Here is a 26,353-nt window from a genome sequence, read left to right as displayed (position 1 = left end):
AGCTGGGGCTCAGTGTCTCGGGATGTGGGACTTGCAGCGCCCGCACCAGGAAAGTCCCAGGCAAGCTGGGATGACTGTCACGCTATGCTCCAATCAGGGACAGCACACTCTCGGAGCTGGGTCCGGCCTGCCGCCCCGTTGTAAATCACGTTTCATTAGGACACAGCGACACCCGTTCCTTTAGAACCTACTTCTGATGGCCGCTTTCACGCTGCAAGGACAGAGTTGAGAAGCGGCCACAGAGGCTGCGTGGCCCACGAAGCCTGAAGGATTTGCTGCCTGGCCCTTTAAGAAAGGGGTTTCCGGCCCCAAACTTTTCCACCGGTTGACAGCGGGTTGTGTAAAAGCCACCCAGGCTGCACTTGCTAAGGAGAGATAAGCCCTATGGGAAAAGGGGGGGTGGGGCGGGCTTCCGGGGGGTGACAGAGATTCTCTGCCCCACCAAACTGTACTCAGCCTCCCAAATCGCCTCCTAGGCCCATCTGTGCCCTTCCTTGTAAAAACTCGTTTTAGCGAGAACTCTGCTCAGTCAGGTTAGCAAGAACTCCACGCCCTGGCTACCTGGTCACCCTCAGTATCTCATGGGGTTCCTCATCCTCCACCCCCCAGGGGGTGTCTGGTCACCCTGGCCCGTCTTTAGCAAGAATGCTATTGTTAGGTCGGCTTAGCCAGAATTCTCCTGACCCCTGACATTGCCTCTTTTATGTTTTTTTTTGAGACAGAGTCTCAGTCTGTTGTCCAGGCTAGAGTGAGTGCTGTGGCGTCAGCCTAGCTCACAGCAACCTCAAACTCCTGGGCTCAAGCGATCCTCCCGCCTCAGCCTCCCGAGTAGCTGGGACTCCAGGCATGCACCACCATGCCTGGCTAATTTTTTCTATATATATACTTAGTTGGCCAATTAATTTCCTTCTATTTATAGTAGAGACGGGTCTCGCTCTTGCTCAGGCTGGTTTTGAACTCCTGACCTCGAGCAATCCGCCCACCTCGGCCTCCCAGAGTGCTAGGATTACAGGCGTGAGCCACCTGACATTGCCTCTTAGTGATTTTCTTTCTTTCTTTCTTTCTTTCTTTTTTTTTTTTTGATATTTGAAATACAACTTTATTCCGATTCTAAACAAAAAGGAACGGGAAGGGCAGTTAACGAACAGGATTTCACCACTAAACATTGCGAGGTGACTGTAGCAGTCTTATATTTGAAACTCAAGGAGGGATCAACCGCATTCCAGAACAGCTAAATATGCAGGTCCAAACAATGACGGTATTTTTTTTTTAACTGCCATTCACTCCGAAGCCCATCCATCTCCTTCAGCACCGCAGATGCAGCACACGTTCCATCTAGCCGGATAACCAAGTGGCCCACACGCGGCACCGCTGACATCACGGGACAGCCTATGAAACTAGACTTCTGACGCTGGGCTCCAGCTCCATTCTCTTGAGTCGTCATCCTCATTGGGGAGAGCGGTTGTCTGGGCCACCTCTAAGTCACGCTCACACCGCGCTGGCCAGAGCCGGGCCCGTGACAGCCTCGGGTGGGGCAAGAGTGGGCATGGCGACGGACTCCAAGGCAGGGTCCCCAGCGAGCTTTCTAGCAAGCCAGAGGAAGGGCCTTTCAAAGTCGTAGTTGCTTTTGGCAGAAATGTCGTAGCCCTGAAGATTCTTCTTTCGGTGGAAGACAATCGATTTTGCCTTCACTTTCCTGTCCTTAATATCCACCTTGTTGTCACACAAGACAACGGGGATGTTTTCGCATATTCGTGCCAGATCTCTGCGCCAGTTAGGCACATTCTTGTAAGTAACTCTTGGTGTTCCATCAGACATTGCAATGGGACTCTGGGCTTGGGTGTGACAGCCGTCCCTCAGTCCCCGAACTTCTCCTGGCCAGCTGTGTCCCACGTGTTGATCTTGATGGGTCGTCCGTTGGTGTGGAACACGAGGGAGTGGACCTCGACTCCTAAGGCGGCTACTTCTTCTCAAACTCACCAGTCAAGTGACGTTTCACGAATGTAGTTTTCCCGCTACCGCCACCACCAACCGATACGAGCTTGAACGGGACCTGTGGCTGTCCCTGGGCGGCCATCGCTGCGTTCCTTCCAGAAGCGTCCCTGCGCCCGTCCGACTGAGCCCTCTTAGTGATTTTCCATCCACGGGCCTCCACCTGCTCCTTGGCCACAGATTCCCACTCGCCCCCGAGCTGTACGCGGAGTTGAGTCCCCCCTGTCCCCAGTCCCCCCCACCCCACGCCCTGGAATAAAGTCCCTTACCGCCCCTTAGCAAGCGACATCGAACTAGGTTTCCCTTTAACGGGAGCATGCCATCGATGTTTAGAGAGGTATTAGTCTGAGATTTGGGGGGAAGCTAATTCTGCCGGTCAAAACTGGGTCATGGGGGGGCAGAGTGGTCACCAGGGGCCAGCCTTCCTTTTGTCCCCCCTCCCCACAGCCTGAAACTTTTCCAGGCCACCCAAGGGTATCCCGAGATGCCTCTGCTGCACGAGAGGCAGTACAGAAGTCAACCTAACAGCCCGTGAAGGGGGCTTCCTGAGGGGCCTGGGGCTGAGGGCGAACAGTGAGGACCAACCCCCAACCCGAGTTCCAGGAAGGCTGCCTGGAGGAGACGGCCTTCCTACCTTGAAGGAGGCAACCAACCAGCGCGTGTTCATCACACATTTATTGAGTGCCCAGCCCTGGGCCAGGCAGGGGGATGATGCAGTGAACCAGGCAGAGGCCACCCTGAAAAGGTGGCCTCAGGGGAAGGCAAGCGAGGACAGTGGGGGCTATTCTGCCACCAGAGGGAGGCTCATTGGTCTACACAGTCCCAAAGAAAGGTCTCTGGGCTCTCCGAACCCACTGCAGCCCTCACAGTCTGAGGCCTCACCCTGGGCTCCCTGCAGAGCAGCAGGAAATGGGCTCAGGGATCTGTCGCTCGCTCCTCAGCACCCTGCCCCGACCCCCTGCAAAGTCCCCTTCTTGTTTGGTGACCATGGCAACCAGGAGAAAATGGCGATGAGAGTGGGGTGGAGGAACCCAGTCTTCCCTGGGCCTGTTGGGGAGGGACTCCAGTGGCCTGGAGAAAGGAGGATGGCAGTGGGGACGTCGGGTGGGGACAGGAAGGAGAGGGTCTCTCTGGGCCAACTGGCCGCTGCCCCTGGAGGCAGGAGGGACGAGGAGGCGGTTCTACCTGCTGGTCCTGCTTGGCCACAGGACCGTGGCTGCTCTTGGTCTCGTCTGGGGCGGCCAGGGTCCCTTCCCTACAGATCCCCAACCCCAGGGGTCTCCGAGGAAGCCCAGACCCATGGCACGGAGGCCTGGGTGCTCAGTGGTGGCCCGGCTGGGCCAGGGAGGGAGCAGCCGGCCAGGGCCTCGCCCCGGCGAACGCGGGCAGGGGCGCTAAGGGAGGAAGCTGTGCAGGGTGAGGTCGTCGCCCTCGTGGTCCTCCCCGGGCTCCGGCGTCAGGCCCTGGCTCCTGGCCTTGGGCAGGCCCCCGTTGGCTGTGGCGGGGGGCCCCTCGGCCCCGTCGGGCAGCAGGGACGAGATGCAGACCATCTCGGTGGGAGAGTAATTCCGCACAGGGTACGTGTGGTTCTTGCGGGAGAGGCGGACGGCCAGCACCACGGTGCACACGAGGAAGACGGTGGCCACCAGGGCCAGGATGAGGATGGCGAGCAGGCACTGCTTCACGGGGATGTGGTCGGGGGGCCCTGTGGAGGTGGGGGCCACGAAGATCCCAGGGGGGGATGTCTGCCCAGTTTTCATGTTGGTGATGGCAGACAGATTGCTAGCTGCCCCAGGGATGTCCTTCACGGTGGCTAGCTCCATGGACAGGGCCACTGAAGGAGGGGTTTCTGTGGACAAGGCCTCCATGGCAGTGAGTCCCATGGTCAGGGCCTCCGTGGCAGGGGGTCCCATGGTCAGGGCCTCCGTGGCAGGGGGTCCCGTGGTCAGGGCCTCCGTGGCAGGGGGTCCCGTGGTCAGGGCCTCCGTGGCAGGAGGTCCCGTGGTCAGGGCCTCCGTGGCAGGGGGTCCCGTGGTCAGGGCCTCCGTGGTAGGGGGTCCCATGGTCAGGGCCTCAGTGGCAGGGGGTCCCATGGTCAGGGCCTCCGTGGCAGGGGGTCCCATGGTCAGGGCCTCCGTGGCAGGGGGTCCCATGGTCAGGGCCTCTGTGGCAGGGGGTCCCATGGTCAGGGCCTCAGTGGCAGGGGGTCCCGTGGTCAGGGCCTCCGTGGCAGGGGGTCCCGTGGTCAGGGCCTCCGTGGTAGGGGGTCCCGTGGTCAGGGCCTCAGTGGCAGGGGGTCCCGTGGTCAGGGCCTCTGTGGCAGGGGGTCCCATGGTCAGGGCCTCCGTGGCAGGGGGTCCCATGGTCAGGGCCTCCGTGGCAGGGGGTCCCATGGTCAGGGCCTCAGTGGCAGGGGGTCCCGTGGTCAGGGCCTCCGTGGCAGGGGGTCCCGTGGTCAGGGCCTCCGTGGCTGCTGGTTGAGTGGTCTGTACCTCCATGGTAGCTGGCCCCATGGACAGAGCCCCCTTGTTGGATGGCGCACCCATGATGGAAATGTTCATAGTGGTCAGTTCTGTGACCAGAGGGTCCAGTGTGACTGGAATCTGCCGAGTGGCCAATTCCGTGCTCAGATTCCCCGTGGCTTTCCCTCCTGTGTCCAGGCCAGCAGTGTCCTTTGTAGCAGCCTCCACCGTGGCAGGCTCAGGGCTTCCGGGCTCTGCAGAACCTCTCTGCTCCGACGTTCCGGTCACAGTCAGAAGCATGACATTCTGGGTCACAACACTGGTGATACTTTCAAGCGTTTCTGGAGGGTCTGTGCCTTCCCCGATATAGTCGTAATCCTCCATGTCCTCCCCAGGCACATGTCTCCGCCCCCGGGCAAGCAGGGGGCCTGGGGCTTTCCTGTCTCCATCTGCCCAGCTGTCCCCCGGCGGGAAGCTGCTGCCAGGGCCCAGGAGAGTCAGCAGCAGGAGGAGTTGCGGAGGCATGGCACCTGGGGAGAGACACAGGCAGAGGTGTCAGGACAGCTTCCCCGCAAGCCCAGCGAGCCCCCTCCACTGTGGCCCCGGACTGCCGCAGCTCGCAGCAGGTCTGGTCTGGGGCAGGCACCGTGGCTCTGGGCGTCCCCACGACCCCCCATGTGCCCAGCACAGAGAGGACCCTCCGCCAGCAGCAGCGTGATGATGACTCATCAGCACGAATCGAGCTCGTCCTCGATGGCCATTTAACGTCCTCTGTATGTTGCATAGAAATTTTATTTGCCTCCTTATCAATTTTAGTTAAAACATTTTATTTGTGGGTAAGATAACCCATTGGGGTGTAGAAAGAAAATGTTAGAGCTTGACTCTTTTTTTTTTTTTTTTTTTTTGAGACAGAGTCTCGCTTTGTTGCCCAGGCTAGAGTGAGTGCCCTGGCGTCAGCCTCGCTCACAGCAACCTCAAACCCCTGGGCTCAAGCGATCCTCCTGCCTCAGCCTCCTGAGTAGCTGGGACTACAGGCACGTGCCACCATGCCCGGCTAATTTTTTCTACGTATTTTTAGTTAGCCAATTAATTTCTTTCTATTTTTAGTAGAGACGGGGTCTCACTCTTGCTTAGGCTGGTTTCGAACTCCTGAACTTGAGCGATCTGCTCACCCCGGCCTCCCAGAGTGCTAGGATTACAGGCGTGAGCCACGGCGCCCGGCCCCATTGATCTTTCTTTGTGGCATTGTGAATGCCGTGCTTTGCTTTCCCTCTCTCCTCCTCTGCTCCCCCGGCATTGGCTGGCATTCGTAGGACTCGGGATCCTGTGACGAAGACCCTGTGGTCAGTGACAGCTGTGACCTGGCTTCCCGGACATAACACCATCAGCAGCACGCAACCCTTACAACAGCGTCTGGTGCAGAGGGGCGGGCATTCACAGACAGCACCTGGACGATTTCCAGCACCTTCCTTTGTCCTTCATTCATGTGATTTGGAGGAAAGAGCAATTGCTTCTCATTCCTTGGACGACTAGAACTTACTCACGGGCCCCTTTGCTTCCAGCCTCTTTCATACATTGGTTAGAATCATATTGGTTTCTACAATGCAAATCTGATCATACCTTAAAACAATTTCTTACACTGAACTTCATGATACTTGCACCAGACACGTCCAGTCCTCACGATTATCCCTGTTTTACGGAGGAGGACACACAGCTGATGAGGGGCCCAGATCAGATTGGAACCCAGAGAGGGTTCGGGAAGGCTTTATATGGAGAGCCCTCACCTAGTTGAAGGGACGAAAGCCTGGGGTTGGGGACTTAGGTGGGAGAGGAAGGGCAGAGTAAGAAGGAAGGGGAGCTCTGGGCTGTGTCCCCCTTGAAAAGTGAGCCCTTATGTATGAGGTGCCATGCAGAGCACAGGACTGAACACACAGACTATGGGGGCAGACCAAAGGATGTTCAAATCCCAGCTCTGTGTCTTCCGAGGTGTATGACCTTGAGACAGATCCTGTCTCCCTATGCGTCAGTTTTCCCAGCTGTAAAATGGGGCTAAAAATCAGTACCTATCCCATAGGGCTGTCAAGAGAACCCAATGAAAGGACGGATTCAAAGTTCCAGGTTCACAGTAGGTGCTTAATAAATGTGGTGCATGTGTGTGTGTGCACATGCCTACACACACACACACACACACACACACACACACACACACACACAGCCTTTGCCTCCCAATCTGCCTTCACAATGGCAGAATTTCTTTGCACGCAGGGCAGACAGAGTTCCTACTTGGGGGAAGAATGTATCGCCCAACTTTGTTCCCCTTTACCTGGGGGTGGAGGACTTCGGGAAGAAGCCACAAGCTTGCTCAGAGACATGTTTCATAATTATGAAAACACTGGCACCCCCCCCCACACACACACACACACACCTTGGGCAGTCCTCAGTTCCTGGAAGGCAGGGCCCTCAGCCACTTCCTGGAAGCAGAGAGGGAGGGGGCAGAAACGCAAGGCCTGGCCCTCCAGTTCCTGGGCCGGTAGGGGAGGCATCTTGGCAAGTCGGGGCCTGACTTTCTGCAGCCCAGAGGCTGGGAGAATACCACAGAGCGGGGCTAGGGTCATGTTCTTAAGGTGGGCTCTCACTGTCAGCTGTCCCCGCCCCAGTACCCATCCCCAAGTCCCCTGCACGCAAAGACAGCCAGGGGGTGGAGGAGAGAGCATGAGCCTGAATCCCACGCTCACCTCCGCTTACCAGGTGTGTGACCTGGAGCAGATTACTTCACCCTCTCTAAGCCTCAGTTTCCTCGTCTGTAAAATGGGGCCATGTAGCTTCAAAGAATGGTCATGACAATGGAACGAGATGCTGCGTGGAAGGTCCCAGACACTGGCTTCCAGCAGGGGGTGTTTTATCTGGGAGGCCTTCTCCCAATATGGACAGAGGGGCAGCGGAGAGGGAGGCCTTGGACTCCGGGGAGGGAACAGAGATGGAGACCTCACTACTTCCCCCTTGGGCCTCTGCAAAAGCAGAGGGCTACTTGTCCACTGACGTACCACGTGGTGCAACGGGAAAGCCCAAGTCTCCCTTCCTGGGCTGTTCGAAGCGACCAGCTTGTCCCGGTTGCCCCCAGAAACTCCTTGGTCCCGGGCAAACAAGGGCAGGGGGCCGGTCACCCCAGCCTGGTCCCTGCCGTCCCGTGGGCTTCGAGAGGAAAGCACCATGGAGCCAGGCCCCAGCAGCACAGGCATCAGCCCATTTGACAGGAAGAAAGCCTGAGGCTCTAAGAGATGCTCGGCCGAGCGAGAAGGTGCAGGAGCTCGGCTTACACTCTGCGCACAGCGGGTGGGACAAAGCCCTTTAATATTGGATCAAATAAGTGTATTGTTTTACAGTGAAAACGAATTATTAGGAGGCCCCCACTGTGAACGGGTTGATGCCCTGTCACCGTGTGGGTGGCCCCTGGGAAGCACTGGCTGTGAGGACGCCCATTATACAGACGAGGGGAGCAAGGCTCAGAGCAGCAGGGTCACCTCCAGGCCCCCGCCTTCCACCTCTCCTCTCCCCGGAAGGCAGAAAAACAAGCCCGTTCCACAGGGGCAGGGGCCAGGGCAGGGCACTGAGGGAGGGGCACGAAGTGGCCACATCCTATTTGTCTTGACACTTGCCTCACAGTAGATCAGAGACTGCCCGTTTCCTGTCTGTCACCCTAAAACCAGGCTGCCTCGGCTCTGGCCCCGCCCCGGCATGCGGAGGAACAGGCTGCAGGGGACCCCACCCCAGCTCCGAGACCGCACCCCGAGTCCTCCCTGAGCTGCTTAGGAAAGATACCCCTGGAACTCCAGGAAGCTGGGGACCCTCCGTTTGGAATCTGGAATCCTGGGGGTGCCAGCCTGCGGGATCTTGGAGTCCCCGAATCCAAAAGGCCGAGCATCTCAGGGTTTGGGTCACGCAGCCGCCAAGAGAAGGAACAGCTCCAAATCAACAAGGAGGTCCAACTGAGGCACAAGTGTGGCTCAGATCCCACTGAGGATCTAAGTCCTGGTAGACAGGAGAGTCCCTGTCCTGACTCGGGGGTCGCATCAACCGGGATGAATCCCAGCTCTGTCTCTTACAAGCTGTGTGACCTTAGGCAACGCGAATCACCTCTCTGAGCCTTGGGTTCCTCATCTGGAATACAAGGACAATGGTAGCCCCTGCTCCTCATGGGCTGTTGTGGGTTGAAGTGAGATGGTCCAGGTAGAATGTTGAGCATACAGTAAGTGCTCCATATATGCAAGTGGTTGTCAGTATTTTGCATTTAGGGCAGGGGACTCCCTGTTGACCATTGCCATGTCCTGGAAAAGTCCCCCATCCTGAGACAGGCTCTGACACACCTCTGACCTTCTTAGAGGGGGCAGATGGCAGGGAGCCCTAGACACGGTCTCCCTTGTAAGCCCGGGGTGCCATCCACTTTGTAGATCACACCTACTGAGTGCAGACAATAGCCCCCACAGTCCCCTCAGAAGGATGAGTACCATTATTGACCCCGTAGTGCCTGGCACCACTCAGCTAGGAGGATGGGAGCAGGATCTTGAACCCAGGCAATCTCCCTCCAGAGCTCGCCTCAGTCACGGCTCCCCATCGCTTGTGAACAAGGCCGTGTCCATTCTCAGGATGCAGAGAAATGCCACCTCTTCCCAGAAGCCATCCTGGATTGCTCCAAGCACAACTCATTGACTCCCACTGTTTAAACTCTTCCTTTCTCCCTCCCCGCCCCTCTCTCAGAAACAGGGTCTCACTATGTTGCCCAGTTGCCCATGCTGGCCTCAAACTCCTGGCCCTAAATGATCCCCCGACCTCAGCCTCTCAAGTAGCTGGGACTATAGGTGTGCATCACCGTGCCCAGTTGTTCAAACCTGTTCTAATATTTATCTACTTTCTAAAGTGTATTCAGGCCGGGCGCGGTGGCTCACGCCTGTAATCCTAGCACTCTGGGAGGCCGAGGCGGGTGGATTGCTCGAGGTCAGGAGTTCAAAACCAGCCTGAGCGAGACCCCGTCTCTACTAAAAATAGAAAGAAACTAATTGACCAACTAAAAATATATATATAGAAAAAAGGCATGGTGGCGCATGGTGGCGCATGCCTGTAGTCCCAGGTACTCGGGAGGCTGAGGCAGGAGGATTGCTTGAGCCCAGGAGATTGAGGTTGCTGTGAGCTAGGCTGACGCCACGGCACTCACTCTAGCCTGGGCAACAGACTGAGACTCTGTCTCAAAAATAAAATAAAATAAAATAAAATAAAATAAAATAAAATAAAATAAAATAAAATAAAAGTGTATTCACATTGGCCCACCAACTGGCAGAGGACAGGAGCCACCGCTGTTTTGCTGATCACTCCACATGCCCGGGACGGGCACGCGGGGGTCCCTGAGCACACAGCTCTCAAGACGCTGCCCGCTTGGCTTGCGGGCACTGCCAGCCCTCAAGCTCCTGGAGCGCAGGGCCTCCTGGCATCCCCAGGAGCTCATCCAGTGCCACTGTGGGAGAGGACTCCTGACTGAGGGAGGGTGACGGGCACAGACCTGCACGGGACACGTGTCTCCGGATATCGGGGAGCATGTTCACCAGCTGACGCGTGCCAACCTTTTTCCATCCTCCACCCCTATCCCTAGCAAGGAGCCTCTTTAGACAGTTTTTTTTCCAAATTACCACCCGCCCTCGAGAAATGACAATGCCACAGATATGCTGCGTCCCTGCTCCATGCTCTGTGGCCCTCTGCAGAGCCACCAACCCGGAGCTGAGACTTCTTCGTGCCCCTGCCAAGAACCAAGTTTCACCTGCTGGAGCCCAGGTTTGCTGGCCTGATGCAGAGGAGGTGAGGCACTGTGTCCAAATGAATTCAGTGACACCCACACCTGCTTTTTAGCTTAACCACAGGTGGTTTCACGAAGCCCCCAGTGTAGACAGACGGACGCACAGGCGCGCACACCGGCCAGCCACCTCCTCCTAGCCTGCAGGCCCCGCTGCGTTCTCCTGTTCAAGTCCAGCAAAGGAGACTGGGAGACCCAGGCCTGGGGTCACCACGGGCTCCACGAGCTCCTGCGGCCAGAGAGGGCCACGTCATGCCAGAGCGCCGCCACACCCAGCCACTCTGCAGCCACACCCGGTGGCTTCTCCCCGTGAGCTCGGTTTTCTCACCTGCCAAAGCGGGCACCGCCCACCCTCCAGGGTTCTCGGACGACGCCCCGGCCCCTCTCGAAGCTGCTCTGGCCCCTGCTGCTCTCTGGGCTCAACTCCCTGGCTGCCAGCCAGGCCTGGGGACACATCACTGCACAGGGCGGCCACCGGGCCACGCCCAAGGGAAGCCACCCTGGTGCCTGCCGCCCGAGGGCCACCTCCTGCACCCCTGCCCGCGGAGAGGCCCGCCCTGGAGGGCTCAAAGTCAGAGATGGGAAAGGGAAGAAAACAGAGGCCAGGAAAGAGGAAGAGAATTCCAGGCAACAGAAACCCGGATCTACAGGCTGTGTGTGTGTACCCCAAATACCAATCAATAAGATTCTCATTGGCCGGGCACGGTGGCTCACACCTGTAATCCTAGCACTCTGGGAGGCTGAAGCAGGCAGATTGCTCGAGGTCAGGAGTTCAAAACCAGCCTGAGCAAGAGCGAGACCCAGCCTCCACTATAAATAGAAAGAAATTAATTGGCCAACTAGTATATATAGAAAAAAAAATTAGCCAGGCATGGTGGCGCATGCCTGTAGTCCCAGCTACTCAGGAGGCTGAGGTAGCAGGATTGCTTGAGCCCAGGAGTTGGAGGTTGCTGTGAGCTAGGCTGACTCCGTGGCACTCACTCTAGCCTGGTCAACAAAGCAAGACTCTGTCAAAAAAAAAAAAAAAGATTCTCATTATTTTTTATTTTTTGCTAACAATAGTATCCTAATTCTAATAGTTTAATCATTTGCCACAAAGTGTCATTTTCTCAATCTTATAAAAAGTGGAAAGAATGAATCTTTGAAAACAATATTTCCACATGCGGCTTCAAGACAAATCCTGTACTCTTCTTCCTGTCTAGAGTCTCCCAGACAGAATCTCACCTTCGCCCCTCAGCAAATCCCTTCCCCTCGCTGGCCCTGTTTCCCACCCAGGAGAGGGGAAGGTAGGATAATTTCTGGGGAAGCGCCCATGATTTCTCTGATTGTCAGTTCAGAATGGTCCCCAGCCAGCAGCGGCTGTGGGCCACGGAGCGGGATCCGGAAGAGACACCAGCACAAGGCCACCAGGAAGACCTTGGTCCTGAGCCCGGGGAGCCTTGGTGTGCCCACCCCCCACCGCAGGGGTGGCAGCTCAGGAAGGGCCAGGGGGTCCCGCCCCAGGCGTGCCAGTGGCTGCAAGGCAGGCCCCGGTCCCTGGGGACCTCCAGCCACTCCCCAGGGTTTTGCAAGCCGGCACTTACCGTGCTCAGCAGAGCATGGGACAGCTGCCTCGTGGGCCCAGAAGAAGTGGCTTCTCTCTTAAGTGACAAGAGCCCAGCCCACGCTGCCTGCCGGGACACGGCCGTGGCACCCCCCTGCTGTGGTCCCGGACCCCACCAACCCCCAACGGCCGTGTGTGGAAGGAGGAAGCGAGAGTGTGGTTACTCAGGCAGGGCCACGTGACAGCCCATACCCCCTTGTTTGTGACAGCTTTGGTAACAACGTTGATCAAGATGGGGTGACTGGCAAGACAGGGGCCTGCTGGGCCCGACCTGGCTCTTGGATTTCCGTAACCGTGAACACCAAGAACAAGCGGAAACTTTCTGGGGAGGAGCCGTTGGGTTGGGGGCAGGGCCCAAGCTGAGAAAGGCTAGGGCATTACTCCGGGGACCAGGGGAGTGGGGGGGAAGGGGACCCTACCCTGGAAGGAAGGGAATGACCAGAGGAAAAAAGAGGATGGTTCTTGCTTCTTGCTCAAGATGGGTGCTGGGGCCGGGGGAGGAGAAAACACGAAGCGCACACCTTCACGGACGTGCAAATGTGACTTGTTTCTTCTTTCCACATTCCCACCTGGTCTCTAGGTGCGCAGCACGTCCCTTCAGCTGCCACCGAGAACCTCTCTGGGGAGCCAGGTTACGACCCGCAAGGGCAGGACCAGCTAATTTCTCCATCCTGATTTGTTTGTTTAGCCCCTCTGGCCCCCCAGGCCGGTGCCCGGAGATGGGAGGCCAGCAAGTAAACAAGGCCACAGGCCATTGCGACACAGAGCGGTAAGTGTCACCCCGAGGCGAGCGAGGGAGGGGCCCCTAAACCTGCCCTGGGTGGGGGCGGGGATGGTCGAGAGGATCTTCCAAGAAGAAGAGGCACTTGAGATGATAAACAGAGGCGAGCCGGTGGGCAGCCCAGGCAGAGAGCACGGCGTGGGCGAAGGCTGGGAGGTCTGAGAACACCCAGAGTGCTTCAGGAAGGCAAGGAATGCCTCCCAGGGCCTGTCCTGTGGCAGAGTCTCAGCACACACAGGGAAGTCCACACCTGCCTTGCACGCAGGCTGGCTTTCTTGTCTTGTTTGAGACAGAGACTCACTCTGTTGGCCCAGGCTGGAGTGCAGTGGAGCGGTCACAGCTCACAGCAACCTCACACTCCTGGGCTCAAGCGATCTTCCTGCCTCAGCCTCCTGAGTAGCTGGGACTACAGGTGCACACCACTGCACCCGGCTCATTTTTGTATTTTTTTTAGAGATTGGGGGGGGGGGTCTTGTTCTTGCTCAGGCTGGTCTCAAACTCCTCCCCTCAAGTGATTCTCCTGATCCTCCTGCCTTGGCCTCCCAGAGTGCTAGGATTACAGGCATGAGCTGCTGGGTGGGCCCAAACACACAGGTTGTTTTAAAATGAAAACCAATGCTAGGTGTGGTGGGCTTACACCTGTAGTCCCAGCTACTTGGGAGGCTGAGGCAGGAGGATCGCTTGAGCCCAGGAATTGGAGGCTGCAGTGAACCATGATCACAGCACTGCACTGTAGCTGGGGCAACAGAGCAAGACCTGTCATTCATCCATTCATTCATAAATAAATACGTATATACATACACAGCAGAGACCCAGAGGGTGTTTGCCATGACAGAATCCCAGTTGCCTTAGGAAGCCACAATGGGAGGGGTCCTAAAACTCACCCCCCCACCCCGGAAAGACAGGGAAACTTGAGGCCCCAAAAAGGGAAGTGAGACCCTTATAGCACAGATTTCCCACTCTTCCCCAGCAAGTTTGGAAATAGCCAGCCCTCAGCAACAGGGGCTGAGAGACTCTGAGCAGACCCAAGTCGGGATTGGAGGTCACTCTCTGATTAGCAGAGGTTAAGAGGTTGGCAAGGTGCCACCTGGTATTGTGTAGCTTACACGCTGAGAATCTTTACATTTTTAAACGGTTGAAAAATGCTTTGTGACACATGAAAGTTATGTGAGATTCAAGGTTCACTTTTTTATAAATAAAGTTTTATCGGGACACGGCCACACTCATTGGTCTACAGCACTTTTGCTGCACAGCAGCGGCCTTGAATACCTGTCTCACCTGTGAAATTTTGCAATAAAAATGCTTAACGTTACTGAGTCTCAAGTCTATGCTAGTAATGGTGCTAACAGATTTGCGTTCATCACCTCGAATAATCTTCAGAGCAGTCTTTAGAGATGGGGAAACTGAGGCTTAGAGGGAGGATGTGCATTGCTCAAAGTGACATATAGTGGCAGAGCCAGGACTCAAATCCAGGCAGACAGAACAAAGCTCTCATCTTAACCCCGAGCCTGGGGTGGCGCAGGCTTAACAGTGAGCGCCAAAACACCAGCAAGCGCTCTATGTAAGGGCTAGAGAATAATTTAGCAGGAGAAAGCTATTTCAGGGTTAGACTTGAAGAGCTAAATTTCCTTTTCAGGGGAGCAAAGATTACTGAGAGAATTCTGGTTCAGTCATCTGTGTGAAGACCATAAAGCCACAACTCACTGCACCTGCCACCCGTGAGATTCAAGCATTCAAAGTAGATTTCTGTTTCTAGGAACAGAGCCCAGAAAAATATTTCAAATTGCCTTCAAAGATTAAAGCAACAGGGCCAGGCGCAGTGGCTCACGCCTGTAATCCTAGCACTCTGGGAGGCCGAGGCGGGCGGATTGCTCGAAGTCAGGAGTTCAAAACCAGCCTGAGCAAAAAGCAAAACCCCCGTCTCTACTAAAAATAGAAAAATTAGCTGGGCATAGTGGTGCATGCCTGTAGTTCTACCTACTCGGGAGGCTGAGGCAGGAGGATCACTTGAGCCTAGGAATTTGAGGTCGCTGTGAGCTAGGCTGACGCCACAGCACTCTAGCCCGGGCGACAGAGTGAGACTCTGTCTCGAAAAAAAAAAAAAGATTTGATATTCAAACAAACTATAACCTCCTTATAGTTGGACACTCCTAAATGATCATCCATGCACTAAATTCAGTCTTCCTTACATCAGCTGACGATGGGAATGCCGGCAGCCCTACAGAGGCCACCGACTCCCAGCGGGCACCAGCATAGCCTGTACAGTTGCGTTTGTGCAGTGGCCTATTTAATTGCATTTTGCTCCTTGGTTGTTTCTGGGTGGGGAACTGTCCACATCAGTGACAGGCACAGCTCTAATAAAACCTGATACCTTAGAGACAAACAAAGGAAGTCTTGGGTGGGCAAGGCCAGCGAAGCTTAGCTTCAACCTGATATTTACTAGACTTAAGCTAGTCAACTATACAGTTATTAAAGAAAATGGAAAAAAAAATTTAATCATTTGTGGAATCCTGGAAATACGTGGACAGGCAAGGACCACATCAGACAGGCCAGGTATGACCTAGGATTTTATCGTCTATTTGTAACTGTCTAGAAAGTGCTGCCTCTGCCCAACAAGACGCCGGCTTTCTGTATGACCCTGTGCCCATCTCCCTGAAAATGGAGGAAACTGCGGGAAATCAGGGGTGGTATCCCTCATGGAATCCCTCCTGCCTTCCCAAGTGGTCACGATCCCTCCAAGGGAGCCCAGGTTGGCCAGAGTGCAAAGCCGGCTGCTTCCTCCCAAGCAAAGCCGAGTCCGGCTGGCCCGCAGTCCGCTGCCCTGCGGCAGTGGGGTTCCTGAATTTACCCGCCACGGAGCCCTTTGTTGACACAAATGCCAAGGTCTCATGAAACAGAGTCAGAACAGGGCTGCTCAAATGAAAGTCACAGACCTGGAAGGGAGGAGGGGAAGTCGCGCCCACCTGCCTGCCCTCCCCCACTATCCTCGGATTCCAGGGGGCTCCCTGGCTACAGTTTGCAGATTTGAATCATCTAAAGGGGAAATGGCCACTCTGGGCCCTGCCACGCCAGGATTCAATTCCCCTTCTCAAATGGGAACAGAGCTCTGGGGAGTTCACTTTCAGCCCCGGATCATGACTACCACTCTTGGTAGGAGAAGGAGCCGGTTTCTGGGTTGCAGGCTGCAGCATGAAAGAGAACGGGCGGGCTTTCCCTAGCTCACTGCGTCCGCCTGGGCCCGGAGGGTGGCCAGCGTGGACGGTGGCCGGCACAGGGGCTTGTCCCTGACCCACAAGGCTGGCGGGCAAAATACATGCAGAAACGTGCTCCAGACTCAGTGGTTTTCGGCAGAGGGTGGGGGCTGAAGGAACCCAGGCCTCTGACAGCCACCCCTGAGCACCTGGGCTCAGAGACCCCTGGGGCTGGGGATCTTTAGGGAAAGGACTTCAGTCCCGTTTGGGGGAGCCAGAGTCCTGGATTATCTCGTGCAATTTAAAATCAGAAATGCAGCTGGACCTTAGGCATGGATTTGGAGGGCTAAAGGGACCCAGCAGCCCCTTTCTCATCACTGTACACCTGCTCTGCCCGAACGCTCCGGGCTTCCCTAACTCCCAGGCCCCCAAGAAGGAAAACTCAGCTCTGAGGCCACCGAAGGGGGCTCCAAGGGGCTCGTTGGCCCAGCCTGGAAGTTTTTTTTTTAAATGCAGACTCTGGTGCCCTACAGGGGACCTGCAGGATCAGAATCTGTGTTTTATTTTTATTTTCTTTTTCTTTTTTTGAGACAGAATCTCACTTTATTGCCCAGGCTAGAGTGAGTGCCGTGGCGTCAGCCTAGCTCACAGCAACCTCAAACTCCTGGGCTCAAGCAATACTGCTGCCTCAGCCTCCCGAGTAGCTGGGACTACAGGCATGCGCCACCATGCCTGGCTGATTTTTCTGTATATATTAGTTGGCCAATCAATTTCTTTCTATTTATAGTAGAGACGGGGTCTCGCTCTTGCTCAGGCTGGTTTCGAACTCCTTATCCCGAGCAATCCGCCCGCCTCGGCCTCCCAGAGTGCTAGGATGACAGGCGTGAGCCACCGCGCCCGGCCCAGCCTGGGGAGTTGACTGTGGTCAGGGAAGGTCCTATTCTGGAAGCAAAGTACTGCTGGGCAGATAATCCAATAGATGCTCCCACGCCAATGAGTCACACAAGTCACTCAAGTCATTCGGTATTTATTAACACGTGCCAGCTCCTGGGGATCCTGGTGAAGGCAACAAATTCCTATCCTCATGGAGTTTATATTCCATGTGGGGGGAGACAGCCAAAAATTCAGTGAGCTGATGTAAATACCACCCTCCCTAATGCCTCATCACCACTGGGCCCGTCAGCTCAGTGGTAAGTAGCCCAGGAGTGTGTGAACCGCGAGGTATTTACCTACCTCTAATACTCAGATAGCATCTTCGCAGGGAAGTGAGCCTGTGGCACCTCCCTGCCAGCTCTCAGACCTCAACACCACGCCCAATCGCTCTAGCTGGAACGTCTGTCCTTGCTGGACCACTTGGCCACTTGCTCTACTACAATTTTCTCCAGGACCGTTACAAGTCCCACTGTAGAAACAAGTATGCACCTAGTGAATGCCAAGACAAACACAGCTCTGTCCAGTGGGGAAGAGATTGGGAAATGAGTAATGAGAAGCCACAGGGCCACAATGAAGGTGCGCCCTGCTGCTGGGGACCCAGCGGCACCCAGCGGAGAGGGGGCCGGACGACCTGGCCCCCAGCACCCTATGCGGGAGCCCTTTATACTATAACCAGGTGAGCTCCTTGCTCTTCTCCCTCTTGCAGCCCAAAGCTTTCTCTCACCCGCAACTGCCTGCTGGGGCTTTGTGAGTCACACCCACCAGGACCACCCCAAACCCACCATGTGGTGCTTTCCCAAAGAGCTCCCTTACTCTTTGAGATCAGTGTGAGGAAGCCACCACTAAAATAACAAAACTAAGCACCTAGTGGTCAATGGCCAAGCTCAAATGTACAGATGTCTTCTGTTAATAGAGCTGTCCACTTGCTTTTCAACTTTCTTCCTACTTTCAAAGTTGAGTATTGAAGTAGCGTAACTTACTCCTCCTGTCTTCGATGGGATTGGCATTGCTGTCTAGTCCTCTCACCATAAAGTCTTAGCAGTGAGCCAAACTTCTTACTCAACATCCTCCCCCCTGTTCGTTAAACAGGGTTCCTAAAATCTGTTTTCTTACCCCGTTTCATTCACATGCAGTGACGTACAACTACACTGAAATTGAAGGATCCTGTCCACCTCTCTAAACTTACCTTCCTCCACATTTCAACCTATCCAGCCAATTTAGCAGCCGCCTTATCCTTGAGTATCTTTGGATCTGGAACAATCCTCACTCCCCACCCCTCCAGAAGCCTGCCATGGTGAAATGTCACGTAACACACCATGACCAGCGTCTCCTCGCCTTGCACCCGAAGTCTGTGATGAGCTGTTTGCTGGTGGACCAAGTTCATGGGGATGAGGACTGCTATCATCTGCACACCGGCCGTCTCGGGCTTAAAATTTTACACATCCTGCAAGGGAAGGGGTATCATCCTCATTTCAAATAGAGGCAGCTGGGACTTAGATTAAGCATATCAATATATAGGTATCCTTCGCCATTTGGTGGAAAATATATTTTGCCATACTAAAGTCTTATGTAATTTTTATGTAGCCAGTTTATATTTTCCTTTGTGATTGATTCCATTGCTTAGGGATTTATTTATTTTTTAATTTCAGAGTATTATGAGGGTACAAATGCTTTGGTTAAATAAATTGCCTTTGCACCACCCAAGTCAGAGCTGCAAGCATGCCCTTCCCCAGACAGTGCACACCACATCCGTTAGGTGTGAATTTACCCATCCACTCCTCCTTGCTCCCACCTACCCAACACCCTATGGATGTCACTTCCCAAATGTGCACATTAGTGTTAATCGATTAGTACCAATTTAACGGTGAGTATATGTGGTGTTTGTTTTTCCATTCTTGTGATACTTCACTTAGAAGAATGGTCTCCAGTTCCATCCAGACTAATACAAGAAGTGTTAACCATTTTTTTAATGGCCGAGTTGTACTCCACATTTTATTAATCCATGTATGTACTGATGGGCACTTGGGTTGTTTCTACATCTTTGCAATTAATTGTGCTGCTATAAACATTCGGGTGCAGGTGTCTTTTTTCCTTTCCTTTGGGTAAATATCCAACAATGGGATTGCTGAATCAAATGGTAGGTCTGTCTACTTTTAGTTCTTTGAGGTATCTCCATATTACTTTCCAGAGGTTGTACTAGGTTGCAGTCCCACCAACAGTGTATGAGTGTTCCTATCTCTCTGCATCCACACCACCATTTTTTGTTTGGGGACTTTTTGATAAAAGCCATTCTCACTGGACTTAAGTGATATCTCATTATGGTTTTGATTTGCATTTCCATGATGATTAGAGATGTTGAGCATTTTTTCATGTTTGCTGGTGACCATTCTATCTTCTTTTGAAAATTTCTTTTCATGTCTTTTGCCCACTTTTTCATGGGGTTGTTTGATTTTTTTTTCTTGCTCAATTGCTTGAGTTCTTTGTAAATTCTTTTTATCAGCCCTTTATCAGACATATAGCATGGAAATATTTTCTCCCGTTCTGTAGGTCAATCTATTCACTCCAGTGATAGTTTCCTTGGCTGTGCAGAAGCTTTTTATTTTGAACAGGTCCCACTTATTTCTGTTGTTGCTATGATTGCTTTTGGAGTCGTCTTCATAAATTCCTTGCCTAGGCCGATGTCTATAAGACTTTTCCAACATTTTCTTTTAGAATTCTTACGGTTTCATTCCTTAGGTTTAAATCTGTTATCCATCCTGAGTTGATTTCTTTGAGAGGTGCAGATCCTGTTTCAGTCTTCTGTATGTGGCTAGCCAATTTTCCCAGCACCATTTATTGAATAGAGGTTCTTTTCCCCAGTTTGTTTTTGTCTGCTTTGTCAAAGACCAGATGGCTATATGAGGATGGTTTTATATGGGTTCTGAGTCCTGTTCCTCTGTTCCTGTGCCAGTACCATGCTGCTTTGGTTACCATAGCCTTGTTGTATAGCTTGAAGTCTGGTAAATTTACGCCTCCCAATTTGTTCTTCTTGCTTAAGGTTGCTTTGGCTATATAGGGTCTTCTCTGGTTCCACACAAAGTGTAGAATTAATTTTTCTAGATCTGCGAAAAATGATGTTGGTATTTTAATAGGGACTGCATTGAATCTGTAGATCACTTTGGGTAGTACAGACATCTTAACAATGTTGATTCTGCTGATCCATGAGCATGGTATGGTTTTCTATCTCTTTATGTCCTGCTATTTCCTTCCTTAGTGTTATGCAGTTCTCCCTGTAGAGGACTTTCACCTCCTTAAATATATTCCTAAGTATTTACTTTCTTTGTTGCTATTGTGAAAGGTATTGAGTCTTTCATTTGGTTTTCAGTTTGCCTGTTTTTGGCATAATATGAATGCTGACTTGTGTACATTGATTTTGTAATCTAAGACTTTGCTAAATTTATCAATCCCAATAGTCTCTTGGCAGAATCTTTGGGGTTTTCTAAATATAAGATCATATCATCAGCAAAGAGTGATAGTTTGACCTCTTCTGTCCCCATTTGGATCCCCTTGATTTACTCTTCTTGTCTGATCGCTCTGGCTAGGATTTCCAGCACCAAGTTGAACAGAAGTGGTGAAAGAGGGCAACCTTGTCTGGTTCCAGTCCTAAGTAGGAATGCTTTCAATTTTTCCCCTTTCAGTATGATGTTGGCTATGGGTTTGTTCAATATGGCTTTTGTCATTTTGAGGTAAGTCCCCTCTATGCCTATTTTGTTAAGAGTTCTTATCATAAAAGGGTGGTTAATTGTGTTGAATGCTTTTTCTGCATCTATTGAGAGGATCACGTCATCTTTGTTTTTACTTCTATTTATGTGGTGAATTACATTTCTAGATTTGCATATGTTAAAACATCCCTGCATCTCTGGGATGAAGCCCACTTGGTCATGTTAATTTTTTTCCATAGTCTGAAGTTTACATAACAGAAAACTTATTTTCTTCTAAAAAAAGGAAAAGATTTTATTTTATACTTTTTAAAATTTTCATTTTCTTTTTCTTTTTTTTACAAATGACATTCAATTCATGGTGGATAAAAAAAGGAAAAGATTTTAACTACAGACTCAGGTAAGAATGTAGATTGGTGTCCCTGCCCCCATAGCTAACTTAATGTTGCTGTACCATTTATTTCATACTTCTCCAATGATTTATGGTACTTGTTTTAATAATTAATCACTAATACATTAATTTTAACAATTTCTTTCTGGGGAAAAAAGAAATTTATAGGAAACTCAGAAATTCAGAAAAATTGAATTAGAGATTATCCACAACTTTACCTCCCTACAGCAGTAACATTTCTAATACTTATTCCACATGTAAATATACATTGTGCATACATGTATCATTAAAAAAGGTTTGTCAAAAACAATATATTCTGGGGTAGTCACTCTGTTTTACACATCTATATTCAAGATTATGGAGCTAAGATGTCTAGACTTCTGGCTAGAAATTCTGTTTTTTTATGTTCTTATGAGGTCTAATGGACTTCACATTTCTCCATCTTCATTTTGAACAGATAAATGAACCAACATCATTTACAACAAAGTAACTCCATGGGAGAAAGAGTGGTAAGAATTATTTTTTAAACACAAATATTACTTTTTCTGACATTAGTAATACAGATCACTTGAAATATCCAGGAAAAGTTGGTGGTGAATGTCTAACACCCAGAAACAGTACATTTTCATCCTTTAACCTAGGTAGGCATATTTTCAAAGCACAAGTTGGAATCGACTATATTTTATAATCTATTTTTAAATGCTTGCTATTCTATTGAATAGGAAACTCTTTTTAAATGATTATAAATAACCATACAGTATTACAGCATATGAATGTGACAAGTAACTTAACCAATCCCCTTCTGCTGGAGTGATTTTACTTTCTAATTTGTGAATATATCTTCCACTACCTTGGGACAAAATTCCCAGAGGTGAAAACCTTGGGTCAATATTTAAGACTCTTTTTTTTCCCCGAGACAGGGTCTCACTCTGACACTCAGGCCAGAATGCAGTGGCATTATTATAGCTCAATGCAACCTCAAACTCCCAGGCTCAAGGGATCCTCCTGCCTCAACCTCCTGAATAGCTGGGACTACTGGCACGCCACCAGGTCCAGCTGATTTTCCTGTTTTTTTGTAGAGATGGAGTCTCAACTATGTTGTTCAGGCTGGTCTCAAACTCCTGGCCTCAAGCAATCCTCATGCCTCAGCTTCCCAAAGTGGTAGGATTATAGGTGTTGGCTCCTACGCCCAGCCCTTGTAAGACTTTTGACACACCTGTCAGAATGCCCTCTGGAAAGGCTGACCACTTTGCACATTCCCCCTCTTGCACCCTGCATTTTTAGGAGGGGGGTACTGCTTTCTAATGAACCAAAAAGAACAAAAGGCACTGGCCGGGCTGGACACCAAGTACTGCACCAAGCAGGAAAGGTGCATCCTTGACAGTGACTCCTGTCTGTGACCCAATGATGGCACTAGGATATTTTAATGTGCCAGCAGAAAGAGAAGGGGCCACTTAGAGTTAACAGATTGTTAAGAGCCAACAAAAAGTTTTTCTGGACACAGAACATCAAGTACAGCAAGGGAAGTAACCTTTAAAAAAATGCAAGTTCTCCCCAGACGAGGTCTGGCTGGCCGTCTGGGGCTAGCATGCGGATCTTTAGGTCTTCTGGCAAAGAATCAAGGTGGCCCGAGTCAGAAAACAAGTCAGTGGTAAACAGACCACCACAAGTCTCCCCCCGACTGTGGGCACTTCGGGTCTACAGAGAGCATCGGCCAACTTCTACTTCCTGCAGCCACAGCTGACCAGGAACCTGGCTGCTGTTGTTCTTGTGGACTGAAGCAACTTTAAGATAAGGTATTTGAGGAGGGGGAGCTTCTGCTGATTACCCATCATTTTCATAAACATTTAGAAAAGGCAAAGAGTGGGAAATTCTTTGCTTCAATCACTGAAATGTCACAAAACAATGTCATAGTGCAAAAGGAGAGCCAAAAAGGGGCCATGCAATTCCAATGACCCTGCAAACCTTCTGCTGGAATAAAACTCACAGCTGGGCCAAAAGAATTTTACTTCTACAGAAGAAAAAGTGCTTCCAAAGGCCCTGTCAGGAAATTAGCTCATTGTGGTAACAATGGCAGCCATGCAGTGAGGGCTACTTGTGTGGCAAGAAATAGGTATTTCTCTCATTTAAACTATGGAATCATCATCCTTCCTTCAAGATAAGAAAAGGGACCCAGCAGGATTAGGAACCCTACCGCGGTTACACTGCAGGCAAAGGCTTGAGGCAGAATCCAAACATCCAGGTCTGTTGAAATAAGGAACATATAGCATTTGCCTCTACTGGCCCCCATGGGATTGTCCCCTTTGCTGGAGCTGAGCCCCCACCCCACTTCCCTGTACTTACCCTCAGGGAGGAAAAAGTCACCTGCCGTGTCAGGCAGAGAGGTGTGGGTTGCCTTAGAGATAGCCGGGGTATGAAATAAACACGGACGCCATTTTGTAATCAATGATTTTTATCTTTGAAAATGGAAGCAAGTGTTTTGACAGAATACTATAGCCGCTCTATAAGAGCCGATCTAGGAGTAATTCACTGTCCTCCTCTGGGATGTCACGGCTTTAAAAAAAAAAAAAAAAGACAAAACAGGAGAAATAATCCACGATGTTTCAGGCGCCTACGAGCCTGGCTGGGCATCACTCGTTAGGTAAGGCCTAAGTTACAGCCCAAGATGAGGATGACTCTTCCCTGCCCTTCCGCTTCTCTCCGACCACACTCCCTACAGTGTTTCACACCACCACCAATTTTCTTTACTTAATTAATTTGATATCAGAACCCTAAAACATTTCTGAATCTTAGAAATGAAGGTCCTCAGCAGATTACGTTGATAAAGAAACAAATACAGGCTTGAATATAAGTCAGTGTAATTTCTTTACATCTCATTATCCACTTCAATATTAAAAACACACATACATACGCACATACACACAAAACCACATCCAACATTCAGATGCCCTGAAATCGTGGAGACAGCGGTGCTAATATCGGTTAAGAACATGGTACCTTTTCTACACGGACATTACCCCTAGTTCAGCTGTGCCTTCTAACCTGCTGTCGCCACATTCCAGCCAGTCCCATGCCACACCAGCACGACACGTGTGAGAGCGCCCTCTGTGGTCCCAATGGCACTACACATTTCACCTTCAATCGCAGACCTTCAGCCCTCCTAAAGCAGAGGCTCCCTGAATCTTGTTTCTCAAGCATGCAATATGAGAAATTGGGAATGGTGTAAAGTACTAGCTAACCTAGGAATGAACAGGTGACCAGAGCTCGGTCTCTGGCCCCACTCTGGGTCCAGGAAGCCTCTGTGCTTTGACACAGCCTTGGTGCGAGCTGGAGAGGCGGACAGATCAGTTTGTGTGGAGGATGCAAAGGGACATATTTATACACATTAAAGCTACAGCAGAGGTCTGCACTTCTGTTTTTGCTTCATTCTAGATCATTCCTCAGTCTCAATATTCAATAGCACCTTCTGGCCTCACCTTAGCTGAACGCGAGTAGGGCTGAAAGGCAGGAAAGAGAGAAGGAATGGCTGGGGGGGGGGCCCTGAGAGAGGTCGCAGCACATGTGAGGAAGAGGGTAGAGCAGGAGCTTTGTTGGTGGGAGGAGAGCCACCTCCTCCTCCAGCACAGCCGGGGACAGCACAGGTCACACGGGAAGACAGAGGATCACCCCAGGCAAATGCTCCCTGCCAAGTTCCCTTGTTTTTAGTCCTCACCACTGTACTCAAGAGCTAGGCAAGCTGCGGAAATGGGCAAGAAGATACTCTCAACAACATTATGTGTCTTCTTGTCCCGGGCACCCTTGTCAAGTATTGACCAAAACCTGAAACATGATGTTGACAGTGATGAATGCAATAGATCCTATATGTGTAACAAAACTGCAGAAACACATGCTAGTTTGGGTTAGATTATAATCATCAGAAGCACAGGATAACCAAGAAGCAAAATTCCATTCTGGTACAACCACCCAATTTCTAGGAAAGAGAAAGGAAAGAAAGGAAGAGATATGATGTGAGCTTTTTTGATCAGAAGACTCAGTGAAATGAGAGGGGTAGTAATAGGAATCCACGTGATTTTTTTCAAGTCTTCCTTTTGTACAGTCATTAAGATGACTGGCTTTGTGCTGCAAATTAGCCAGCACCATGTGGCTACTGCTCTGATTGTTCTCAGATGAATGTTTATACAAAATAATATCTTATCTTCATTTAGTTTATAAACATACACAGTGCTGTCCCTTTCAAATTAAAGAAAAAAAAAAACCACACACAAATACTGCAAAGTAGCAAAATACAAAGAAAAAAAAAGCTACTTTTGGTTTTGGCAACATTAAAAAAAGAAAGAAATATAAAAAGCAATGTGGCATTGGTCCCTATTCGTAAAAAAAAAAGGTACTTGGGCATGACACTGAATCAGAACTGGTTTGTTTTCTAAAATTCAGAATATCTGGGATTTTAAAAGTAGCACTTTTGTCTTTTAAAAGTTCAACAAGTCACAGAACACTTAAAACATCAAAAAAGCTTTCTGATAAAAAGCTCAGCTTTTAGATCATGTTTTGTTTCTGCGAATTTGGGAGACGAATTGAGTTCTTACTGGAATGTGGCCTATTGCTGGTTGACAAATCTGAAATGGAATGTCTCCAAATGGCAGTGCCTCCCCTCCACCCTCTCTGGGACCACACCAACAACCAGCTACCAAGCACGAGTTCTTGCTCCCGGTTTTTATAGGGGTGGGGGTGGGACCTTCAGGCTGCTATCTTCGCCATCTGCTGTTCCAACTTGGAAATGCGCTCATCTTGATTGCAGATTGTGTCTTTTATAGATTTGATCTCTTTTAAAATCTCATCCAACTTGGCTTCATTTTGCTAAGGAAACAAACAAAAAAGGGGTCAGTGACTGAAGAGCGGCAAACAAACTTCAAGACAGTTCAGAATTTTTAAGACATAAAATGTAATTTTCTATTTTGCAAATGGCAAGCCATAGTCACTAAGTTGAAAAGAGATGTCAAAACCTACAGCATCTAGGCCTTACGAGAACGCAATTCAAGCTCGTCAATCCGTCTGAAAGCCCAGAGCAAGACAGCAGTGTACTGTAGTGCTACTCTCGTCCCCACGCCTAGGCACTCACCCAGACCCAGGCTCTCAGGTAACAATCATATTGCAGGATCACATTCCTTCAAGGCTCCATCAAGAGTAACTTCTGTTTGACCAGGGTGAGGGGCAACTTCCAGAGACCACGGAGCTCTTACTATCTGCTATGACGCTCCTTCCTGGGAGAGAGACCCAATGCCCTGTCTGCTCGCTCCTCTCCTCCCCTGGCCCTGCTCTTCCAGCAGCAGAGGGGCTCTCCAGTGGCCATGGCGGGTCTTCAACGCAGGCTCGGTTCCCATCATCCCACCCAAATGGCTGTTGCCAATATCATCTTTGTAGCTAACCCCACACACTGCCGGATCCCTCTGTCACTTGGCCACT

At 51.2% G+C, this 26,353-nt stretch overlaps 2 protein-coding genes, 1 long non-coding RNA gene and 1 pseudogene across 4 annotated transcripts in view; 1 reads left to right on the top strand and 3 right to left on the bottom strand.

Annotated features, from left to right (window-relative positions):
* Positions 1–868: 868 nt before the first annotated feature.
* LOC105866849 (GTP-binding nuclear protein Ran-like) lies at positions 869–2,593 on the bottom strand (annotated as a pseudogene).
* Positions 2,594–2,649: 56 nt separating this feature from the next.
* Positions 2,650–12,056, bottom strand: SELPLG (selectin P ligand). Of its 2 annotated transcripts, none has more exons than XM_012756686.3 (2): positions 11,877–12,056; positions 2,650–4,984 (listed from the first exon to the last, which is right to left on the bottom strand). In XM_012756686.3, the coding sequence occupies exon 2, from the start codon at positions 4,977–4,979 to the stop codon at positions 3,387–3,389; it is 1,593 nt and encodes a 530-aa protein (XP_012612140.2). In that variant the 5' UTR covers positions 4,980–4,984; positions 11,877–12,056; the 3' UTR covers positions 2,650–3,386. The 2 variants fall into 2 exon arrangements, with proteins under 2 accessions (XP_012612140.2, XP_012612141.2); XM_012756687.3 differs by lacking the exon at positions 11,877–12,056 and adding an exon at positions 10,622–11,290.
* A 454-nt stretch (positions 12,057–12,510) lies between these two features.
* On the top strand, positions 12,511–21,427 carry LOC142863478 (uncharacterized). The gene is made up of 3 exons (XR_012914263.1): positions 12,511–12,665; positions 20,875–20,899; positions 21,348–21,427. It is a non-coding gene; the product is annotated as an uncharacterized LOC142863478 (long non-coding RNA).
* A 1,897-nt stretch (positions 21,428–23,324) lies between these two features.
* CORO1C (coronin 1C) overlaps positions 23,325–26,353 on the bottom strand; it is an 81,480-nt gene continuing 78,451 nt past the window's right edge. The window contains exon 11 of the mRNA XM_012756590.2: positions 23,325–25,747. Coding sequence (XP_012612044.1) covers positions 25,628–25,747 — 120 coding nt within the window. The 3' untranslated portion in view covers positions 23,325–25,627. The remainder of the gene's footprint in view (positions 25,748–26,353) is intronic.

Source organism: Microcebus murinus, chromosome 22 (genome assembly GCF_040939455.1).
Source record: "Microcebus murinus isolate Inina chromosome 22, M.murinus_Inina_mat1.0, whole genome shotgun sequence".
Lineage (NCBI taxonomy): Eukaryota > Metazoa > Chordata > Mammalia > Primates > Cheirogaleidae > Microcebus > Microcebus murinus.
Note: the sequence above shows the minus strand (reverse complement) of the source record. Positions and strands in the feature narration are given on the sequence as shown.

Coding starts and splice junctions, on each gene's coding strand:
- SELPLG (XM_012756686.3), bottom strand. CDS start 4,979: ATGCCTCCGCAACTCCTCCTGCTGCTGACTCTCCTGGGCCCTGGCAGC.